This window comes from Augochlora pura, chromosome 3, assembly GCF_028453695.1.
Source record: "Augochlora pura isolate Apur16 chromosome 3, APUR_v2.2.1, whole genome shotgun sequence".
In the NCBI taxonomy this organism is placed as follows: Eukaryota; Metazoa; Arthropoda; class Insecta; order Hymenoptera; family Halictidae; genus Augochlora; species Augochlora pura.
This window is the reverse complement of record NC_135774.1, coordinates 9,782,438-9,793,102: the sequence shown is the minus strand read 5'-3', so window position 1 is coordinate 9,793,102 and position 10,665 is coordinate 9,782,438. Positions and strand designations below refer to the sequence as shown.

Sequence of the window (10,665 nt, the reverse complement as noted above, 5' to 3'; positions counted from 1 at the left end):
TTAATTTCATTTCACTTTATTTAATTTCATTTAGTATAATTTAATATAATTTAATTGATTGAGTATAAACGGGTCTGATGCCCTTTTCAGTTTATTAACAAAATTCAATATAATAATAATAGTGATAATAATAGGATATAATAAGAAAAATAAAAGTGAATAAAATATGATTAAAATATATAAAGCAAACACAAACTACATATCCTAACTTCTGATTACATTATATACAATTGATTTTCAAAATTAAAATCATGAATGAAAAAGTCTACATCATTAGTATAAATCTTAACCAAATTGAGTATCCTATTCAAAAGATCGGTATAGTAATAAATAGACAGCGAATTTCATGAATTTATTGCAAAATTTGCTAGAAGAAATACAAAATGGCGAAAGCATTGCAAGAATTTAAAAACACTTTTACGTTATTTTCAACTAATTATAATTATAATAAGAAAAGATACATTTTTATCTCTTTCCATACAATCGTTGAACAAAATTTCTATTTTGTATAAAAATCCGCGATCTAGTAACGAAGCACAAAGGATCGTTCTCGTAAAACATCGCGGATTGCTAAAAATGAACCTGGTAATATTAGGGTTAACTTCATGTGGCAGTCGAATGTCGAACGACAATGATCTTGACTAAGCTATACGACATTAAATTTAATTGTAATATTGCCATAATTATGATCCCGCTTGGACATGGCAGATCTGAATTTAAACGCAACATCTGGACGGTCCCTAACTGCCGAATATGCTTATTTAATTGAGGCGATCATATTGCCGACGCGTGTTCTATTAGGGCGAGCCTATTGTTTTATTTAAATTGAACCCTTATCCATTTAGCGAAAGCAAAAACTACCGGTGACTCATGTATTAGTCTGCATCGGAAGTTAATTATGACTTGATGTAATAAATAAGGGTGAAATAAATTGTTTTAAAGGTACATTCGTCGTATTTGCTGACAAATGCGTTGTGAATCGCAAACGCAAGAGGATTTTCTAGGTCCGCGCGTAAACGGAAAGCCGCAATTTTCGGATTCTGTGGTGAACGGTTGACCATCCGAGAAACTTTCTTTCTCTCCCTCTCTCTTTCTCGCTCTTTCTGTCCGACTGTCTCTGGTCACCGCGAGTCGAGTCGAGTCCTTGGAGAGCCAGCGGAATGCTTTTGGAACAATCTGCCCGAGAGCGGGGGCGACAATCGCGCGAACAAAGACGCGCGAGTTTAAATATAGCCGGCGGCCGGCCGGGCTAAGTTTGTCTTTATTGAGGTTCATGCCTGTCCGCTTTCGACCTCGTTGCTTTGAAAACCGCCCACTCGATCGCATCCGTAACGCGCGCGCGCGCGCGTGATTGTCCCCGTCGTTCTTTTTTTTCCCCCCGGAGTCGATTAAAATCGACGAGCAGAATTTTTCTCGCCGGCCGGGCTGTAACTCGCGATCGCCGAGAGGGTCCGCTGCGCGTTTTCGCGCACGTGTATGCAAATAAGGACGAGCCGGTAAACGCTGCATGCGACTGCGCGAAATAAAGGGATGGCATAGGTGCGTCAGTGGCGTGCGGCCGGGGGGACTCGCAACCGCAGATAAAAGAGAATCGCGTGCGCTGGAATACGAGAGCACGTCGAAACGCGGCAAAGTTGTTGCTCGGCCGGCCGGCTAACGACACGCTAAGGACGCGCCGCAAATATAGGCGGCTTGTACATGCAACGATCGCCGAATCTTTCGGTACGGCCGATTTATTTTACGAGCGGATCGGCCGGCCACGGCGGGAGAAAGGGAGTCCCCGTTCCGAGAAGCTGATACGTCTCGAGGGATCACGAACATGGATTGCTTCGTAATTGAAAAACCCTAGATGGCACGATTCCGCGTCGCCGTCTCCCCGGCTTGTGCTCCGCTCCGCTCGGCACGCCGTTTTATTAAATATCGAGGCGGCGCGATGGGGAACGCGGGGATGGAAACTGTTTGACCGTTTCGGATCGCGAGCGACGTTTCCTTGGAACTAGATGCTAAGCGATGCGCCGAGTGACGGTTCATTAACACTTGGAACGGAGACCAGTGCCACGAGGCGAGAGACGCGGGACGAGAGGCTCCTCTCCTTATCTCTCGGTTCGTTTCTGCGCGGAGCGTAGCCTGTTCTTTTCTTTTATATTTTTTATTTTTTTTTTTTTAAATCATAGGCGAGTCAACGACTCGACAGAAGAGAGACGCGTTCCGTTGGATGGTTTCGACGACCAGGATGCGAGCCAATGAACCTATCCAGCAGCCTCATTATCGCCTCGAGTTTCCTACGAATCGTCCAAGCGACCGCCGTGCCCGGTCTTCACCGCTCCTCGACGCTTTGTCGAGCAGACCGAGCCGACGCGGACTCGACTCGACTCGACGCGACTGCGACGGGCAAACACGGCCGGCCGGGCACGGCTCTCTTTATGCTTTTCTATGCGAACTTTGAACAACGGCGTCGTAAAGGCGACCGAATAATCGGAAACGTTTCCCGTCCGATCGTAAAGCAGACTCGATCTCGACGGCTCGATTCAGTCCTTATCAATCGATTCAAAATCGCGGCGGCGTTGACATGGCTCGTCCGCGGGTAAATCATTGGCTCGACTCGGTTGGCCACGAGCGGTGACATGTTCCGTAGCCCTCTATCAGAACGAGTCTATTAAATCTGCAACAGGACGGAATGTCCACCTCGGCCATTACCATTCCGCCAAGTCGTAAGTTATCTTCGCTGACAGTGGGCGCGCATAGAAATGTCTTTGGCCGTGATACCTCTTGACTTCTTCTTCTTCTTCTCTTTCTTCCTCTGGCTCCTCTCGTTGCTCTTCTTTTGCTCGGTGGCTCTCTCTCTCTCTCTCTCTCTCTCTCTCTCTCTTTCTCCCTTCCTCCTTCTTCGTCCCTGTTCTTCTTCTCGTTCAGCTCGAGGCCGTCTTTGGCCGCGCTGTCAGCCGCCGGCACCGGTATCAGTCCTTAGAATCAATGCGCGCGACCCTTTTCGACCACCACCTCGCGCGCATCCCGCCGCCCTGAAATCTGTTAGATCGTTAATAGGTCTCCGTGACTTTTTCGGACAAATCCAACCGCGCCACGGTGCTCCGTATTCCATATACCGTCCCGCGACGTTCGTGGCGCGCGCAAAGGGATTCGCAAGCACGGCTGTTCCGCGGCGAAGGTCGCCATTTGGCATTCAACGATCCTGCCGTGCCTATCGAAGGTTCGGATTCGAAGAGGTACACACTGGTCGGGGTCGTGGTGTAACCGATTCGTATAAAATTTGCATCGCATTCCAGCCAGCCGTTGGCGCAGCGAGTAATAGCGGCCGTCGTGCGTCGTTGCTAGATCTTTGAGGAGATCTCACCTCGGCACCTCCGCGAAACTCGCGGACACGGAGGACGAAGGAAGAAGGGACGCGGAGATGCGGAGATGCCGTGGTGGCGAGACGAGGACGAGACGCGCCGTTGCCTGGGTATCTTCGCTCGGTCGCTGGTGCCGCGGTGCTGGTTGTTTTGCCGGTGGTGCAGCACGAAAAACAGGTAGAAGAAGGTGGAAGAAAACCGGCAGCCCTTCGCTCGTCCCTCTTTTCGAGTGCTTCCAATTCTCTCGCTGGCCATAAAGGTTTTGTTGCGGCCGGATCGCCGTCGAGTTGAACGGTAAATCAAGATGGTTGCTTTACGTAATGGAGTTGCACCGGCCACATCTTAATTAGGAAAAATCTGGAAGCACATCCGTTTCGAGCTCGGCGATCCTAGGTGGAGTTAAGGCGCCCATTGCATTCTCATTAACCGTCCGCTTTTGAACGCAACCCGTGCACCGCACAGCGAATCGCTCGTTACACTATTTATCTTGGAGCCTCTGTTTCGCAGAAAGCGGGCCCCCGTGTGTACGTAATAATACAACCGCGGGCCCCGGTATCTCCGCAAGATCTATCTACGGCTTTTCAATATGCGCGCTTCTAAATACCCCGTTAAACGTTACTCGTCCGTCGCGCTTCTTCTTCCCATCGAACATCGGGGAACGCGGAAACGACGCCGACGTTTTATTAATAATCGGGGCGCCCCGCGCCCCGCGCCGCGCGTCGTCTAATGGACGAAAGTAGAAAAAGTGATTTTATTCTAAGGGAACATCCGCTATTTGATCTTCGCATGGCGGTGGATAAATCGATTTTGACCCAGAGTATTCACCACTGAATGACGGGTCACCAATTTTTTTCATTTACGATTATAGAGTTTGTAAAGATATTATTATTTCTTCTAAATTAAAAGAAATGTCTTATTGTTATTTTTATAACCATTTATTTATTTTTTAATTATTTAATAGTTAATATTATCGTTTCTATTATAAACATATAGAAAAAATAGTTTTATAGATAAATTGACATCTCTCTCTCTCTCTCTCTCTCTCTCTCTCTCTCTCTCTCTCTCTCTCTGAATCTAACATGTTGTTTTTTTTTAACTTACACTAAGTTAATAGAATACTTAAACAGCATTATTCTTTTAATATCACCCTTACCTTAGACGTACTCGTGGTATCGATATTATTGATGAAATTCAGTCAATTCGATACCAAATTACTTAATAGCATGAATCGACATGTATCGAAATTTTAAAACTTCCTGAAACTATTACAAACCAATACTGTTTAAATTAAATCGACGTTTCTTTGGTGCTTTCTGAAAGTATCGATACACGTTTGATGATTTGCGAATGAATGGATGGCCCTTCGATACTTACCGGTAATTGTAAATGCTTGTTTAATAGCACGCGATATTAAATAAGCTCGTTTGATGCTGCAGTAAATTATCTTAATAAACGGAGTTACATTTTCATAAATGAACAAAAATAATTGTAAATATAATTACCATAGAATTCTTATCGATTTTATCGACTCCTATTTTCCTGCTTGTTGTATTAGTATTAATGCTTCCGTTCTATGTAAATGAATACTTTCATAAAAATATATACACACAAGAAAGTATACCGGTACCGGTATCTTATAGCAGCATGAGTCAGGTATCGATACTTTATAGTAGGCATTGAAGAGGTATCGATTCTGTTTTTGACAATTTTATATTTTCGAGTTTACGTTTTTGATGCAATTCAACATTGGATTGAAATTGTCAGCTGGTATCGATAAGTATCGATGCGATATCAATCTGGCCACTACTGCAATACCTAAAGTTTTACAAAACTTCTTATCCGCAAAGCGCTTTGTTAAAGAGAATAGGAGCAGAAATTTCTTTGCTCTGATTAGCTGCAAAATCAATGCTACGATATGGTTTACCGTGGATTGGATACGTAATTAAATAACGAGGATGCTTCAAAAAGTGAAAGGAGGTAGAAAAATCTTGCGAAATCTGATAATTGCTATACCTACACGCTTTTCGCAATCGAAATCGGTTTCGGCGATAGGTTCGCGCGCAAGGGATCGCGATCGTTCGTTGTCGAAATCCCGCCGAGTTTTGTACGCGCAACTCGCACGGCGAGGTCGCTGGTTTAGGTCCCGCGGGGTTACCAAGATGAACTTTGATCCAAATTTACGTGGAATAATCAGTTACGCTCATTAAGCTACCCGTTAACGACACCGCTGCGATGACTTCGGAGACGGATGGCGGGGCCTCGTCTCTCGAGCACCTGCATCGAGAAGTACAGTGCATAATGTCATTACGTTACGGCTAACCTTCGCGGCGCTGACTTTGTTACGACGCAGGCGATCGCTTGTCTGGAAACGTTCCCGGGCAAGATCATCGAACTGAACGACCACGTGAACAAGTACATGCCGGACTCTGTCAGGACCAGCAGATACATCGAGAACGCTTCCGGTCGGAAAGCCAAGTGTCACACGACTCTGTCCAGCATCACGAGGAATTGGGAGTCGAACAGCGTTTTGGATTATGGTAGTGCTATTGGCAACGATTCGACTATTTTTATTTATTTTTTATTTGTTAACCCTGTGTAGTTGGAGCCAATTTAACTCTTTATTCGAAGATAGTTTCTCTGACACTACTTTCACTTAAATATTTGTTAGTGCAGTTTATGCATATAGAATTAGGTCTTGTAATTAATACAAAATAATGATCTCTTAAATGTAAACAAACATGATGAAGTAAAAATTATTTTGTAACGTGATAAAACAATGATGAGTCAGAGTCTCCACTCGAGTACAAAGGGTTAATTACTCGTACTAATTACCTTTTGATTACAGGATACAATTCCAACTAATAATTTAGTTTGAGAAGAAATTAATATCCTGAAACAATTAATGTCGTTGATGGAATAGTTCACATTTTTAATATTTCTATTGATACAATTATATTGAACATCAATGAAGAGACACGAAGTTAAAAATTTAAACTTAGCATATCAGGGTCGGTCATCAACCCCTTTATCAGTTTATGTGCAGAAACAAAACCGTGCTTTCATGAGACATTAAATAAGATAGTTTGAAATATGCGTACAGTCATGATCAGACGAAGATAAGGATAACTGGTGTACAAGGTATCTAGCAAGCGGTGATACAACGCTGATAAGCGTTGATTCTACGTCATAAAATAAGGATATGAAATAAAGAAAATATAGAATAGAGAATATAAAAATGTAGAATAGAAAATACAAAAATATAGAATACATTTTAAAGAAAATATATTATTCGAAGAAAATGTATATGTATACGTTTCCGAGAAAAAGTGGATTGGACAAATAATATCATCGAATAAACCATACAGACTTGACGCATCTTTCAACTCAGCTTCCTCAAAACCTTAAATGAAAAGATTGTTATTCCTTTTTATCATTCTTTTTAATCAACCTCTCTGCGTTTATACTATCAATTATATTAAGCCCTGTATAATATAATAGTAAGTCGCGTTTTGAACTGCACGAATTCGTAACCACAGTATCGAGCTATTGTCCCGTGACGACGTTCGACCGCGGACGTCACGGAGTTTGGAAGAGAAGATGCTACAGAGGCCGAGGGTTCTCCGGGTCGGGCATGCGACGTCGACCTGGCCCGTTGGGCCAGCTTCTGGCCTTCCTGGTCACCAGCCTGGCGACCTGCACCAAGAAAATAGTGATCGGCCCGTCGCAGTACATCGTCGACAACGTAATCGCCGTCTTATTCCGAAGGTAAGACGCCCCGCGGAACTGTTATCTCGGCGGTAGATAAAGCTCGTTCGAAATCGGTGAACAGACGCGAGCTGAGGCACGCTCGATGCGGTCCCTCGCCGAATTGGGACAGCTCTCTCTCGACTTACGTGACCACGGCCAAGAAGGACACCACGATCATTGGAAATCTTATCGATATCATGCGACCGGCCACGGTGAAACTGATCGCCGACACCACCACCGTAAGTGGATTTTCGAGTCTGCATCGGGACCCGAGCTAACGACCATTTTCTTCTCGGCTGATCAGATGAAACGCTGGCTGCAAGCGGTCGCGATGGACAACGCGCCGTCGAAGCCGAGCGCGGAGCCGACGCCGGAATCGGTGTCGACGTTACCGTCGAGCATCGACGATCTGACGAACGCGACCCGCCGAATCGAGACCATCGACTGCTGGGCCTACGAGCTGTTCTTCCATCTCAAGTACCTCCAAGTGAATCGCGCGCCACGCACCGCCGACAAAGTAATCCTTTACGCTAATTGTGGCCGTTACGTTCCCCGTTGCCATGCCGCGCGGTGAACGCGTTCGCTTCCCTTTCGAACCAACGCGACCGTAACGACAATTTTCAATCGCGTTCACGAGCTCGTTAACGTCACTTTCGATTCGTCCAGGTTACGAACCAGGTGGAGGCGGAGGCCAAGCCCTCCGATGTGATCCACGCGAACCTGTGGCACCGTTTGGTCCAGCTACGCGACAATTACATCATTCTTTACGACACTCTGCAGACCTTCGACAGGGAGCAGGATCTCGAGACGGAGAAACCGTTGGAAACGTCGCCAGCCTCGATCAGTACTTAGCAGGGAACGAAAAGGTATCAGGAATTGTCGTTTCAAAGTGTTATACAGGGTGATCCAGTTAAATGTTTCCTTTTAAATATCTGATCCAATAGTGAAGTTACAAAACATTTTTATCATATGAAATTCGACTGATATCAGAGGACGCGCGGAAGCAAGAATGAGCTTTTTTTAAAGGTTTTTAATCATAGTAAAATTTCTTATTTTAAAATTATTAGTACAATTAAGAGATTTTTGATAAATTACATTATTGGAACAACTGCTGTAACAAAAATTGTACGAAATCTAAATAACTTGCATCTTTTTACTGTAGTCAATATGACTGATGAGTTTAGTATTAACATCAACTGCGCGACAATACCAATGATCTTGAAAACTAATAAAACCATGAGCTTGAGAAAAGAGTGATTAGAATTGAAATTATATGAAGCAAACTTTTCTTTAGCAAAAAAGCACTCCGCGGCTTTGTGTACGAATTATTAACGAATAACATTGACCAATGAGAGACGAGCTTGGCTGGCGCAAAGCGGCACTGTTTTTCGTTAATATCTCGTTAACGATGCCTCAGAGAAATTTTTTATAAAGGAAAAAGTTACCCCAAATGACACCAGAAATCCCAAATTTCTTGATTACAAATAATTTTTGGAACAACTTTTATAGATCGAAATATTTAGATGGACCACCCTGTACATCAATTCTAATCGAAACAGTTTCAAAGAACCGAAAAGATCTAGTAACTTATAAAGTGCATCGGTTCTAGCTTATATCAATTTCGCTTCTGGTTCTACAAAACTGATATTACATCAGCTCTATAACTATTATTATTCCGTTCTGAATTTCGACCATAAACTCCCTAGGCAGTTCTATTGTACTCAATAAATGCATCGATACAATACAAATACATTAACCCTTTGCACTATCGGTCCTTTCATGCTGTGACGATTAGCACTTATTCATACTTAATAATTCTCTTAATAAGACCAGACAATTTTTGTTTCCTGTATTGTCTTTATTTACCTTCGTTTCTATACTTTCATGAGAGAAGAATTTATTTTTACTTCGATTTAGAAGAAATTAATAATTTATTTAGTAGAGCTTGCATAAAATCTTTACCACGAGTCCGACTCGAGTGCAAGGGGTTAATACAATAAAAACATTTAAATAAAAAATCATGATAATAGTAACAGTTTATCAACGTCGACTGAAAACTACTTGTTACATAGCATGCAGTAAAAACTTAGATATGAAAACGCGATTATTTGTAATAGCTAGTCACAGATAAGGAACGAAAATAATATCCAACATACTTTACAACAGTTTTGAGACATTTTCGGTTCTCGATAACTGTTTGAAGAACCAAGGCCGATACCATAACTGTTTCCAACCCCTGTTGTTTAGGCTCGATTCGGGTAACGTATTTCCCGGGAACACGAGTGCAAGCTGTAGAACAGGTCTAACTCGCTGGAACCCCTCGGCCGTTTGTTTCGACACGAGCGAGCTGACATGACACGCCATTGTGGCTAACATTTAAACTTCGTGCCGAGGAAGGGAACGCGGACAGGCTGCGAGATATTTTTGCAGAAGGCGAGATTGCGATACACCGACCCCTGCAGTCACCGTTCGCTCCGTCGGCTGTTTTTCCTGGCAACCTACTTCGACGGATCAAACGTCGGCTCCTTTTTGCAACAGTATTATTATCGGCCGATAGTATCTGGGCTCTCTCGAAACGTCGTGAACCCGGCGTGCCAATTTTGATAGTAACACTTTCGTACCGCGTCGTCGATTTCTTTGTCCGTTCAGTGGGAAATAAAACGAAGAAGAACCGCGCAGATCGTCGCGTCGATTGCGTTCGTCGTCGCGAGCCGATCGCTCGTTCGAAGAGATCGCCCGTTGGCGCATCGAGAGCGACACTTGCCGCGACAGGTCGATACCCCGCGAACTTGCAACATTGTGCGACGTCGTATGGACTTTCGAGCGTTTTCCTAGCACAGCTTCAGCTATCCTGGCCCTTCGACCGTAATTGCTCGTTCGCGAGATCGCGCTTGCGGCGAGTCGAGGAGCTTTTATCTCGGGTCGAATGAGTCTTTTGAAATTGCCTGTAATTAGGAGCACGGTCGAGATACCGATCGACGACGGCGCGCGCGCGGTGCACCGGCGCACCAGGGCCGCGCGGTGAACTCGATTGCGACAAGAATGGATGACGAATGGGATCGCTAAATCGACGCGAATGGCTTCGCAACGAGCCGATCGGCTCGCGAGATCGGCACACGCGTAAAACGATTCCGTGACGGTGATAAATGCGGCTCACCGTTCACCGGAAAGCCTGCGGATTCCGCTTGCACCGCGATCGAGAAGGACAAGCGCCGACGACGGCCGCGATCGAATTCTTTGGCGCTCGCGAAAATTTCGGGTACAACAAGTACATACCTCGAATACTTTCGAATATCCGAGATTTAAAAATTGGAAGACATATTTAGACGTTTCATTAGCTTCTTACCTGATTCTGTATCATTTGTCTCAAGCATTGTTTTTAAACCAACTTGTTGAGAAACATATCAAAATTTAACCAGCATTGCTTTAAATTGTTTAGTGGTAGTTGCTATTCCGTCTGTCAGCTTGCATGGTGTAAATAATATTGTATTCCATTTAAAAAAAGATTGAACTTCAAATCTCCGAGAAGGCTCCATCTATAAAAAAAAAATGCACTACATACTATATC

The 10,665-nt window shown here is 44.1% G+C and overlaps 1 protein-coding gene across 1 annotated transcript; it reads left to right on the top strand.

Annotated features, from left to right (window-relative positions):
• Nucleotides 1-5,582: 5,582 nt before the first annotated feature.
• LOC144478646 (uncharacterized) lies at nt 5,583-10,443 on the top strand. The gene is made up of 7 exons (XM_078196726.1): nt 5,583-5,636; nt 5,701-5,887; nt 6,887-7,115; nt 7,180-7,336; nt 7,402-7,614; nt 7,764-7,963; nt 9,345-10,443. Exons 1-6 carry the CDS (start codon nt 5,583-5,585, stop codon nt 7,947-7,949), a joined length of 1,026 nt encoding a protein of 341 aa, XP_078052852.1. The 3' UTR covers nt 7,950-7,963; nt 9,345-10,443.
• The last annotated feature ends 222 nt before the right edge of the window (nt 10,444-10,665 follow it).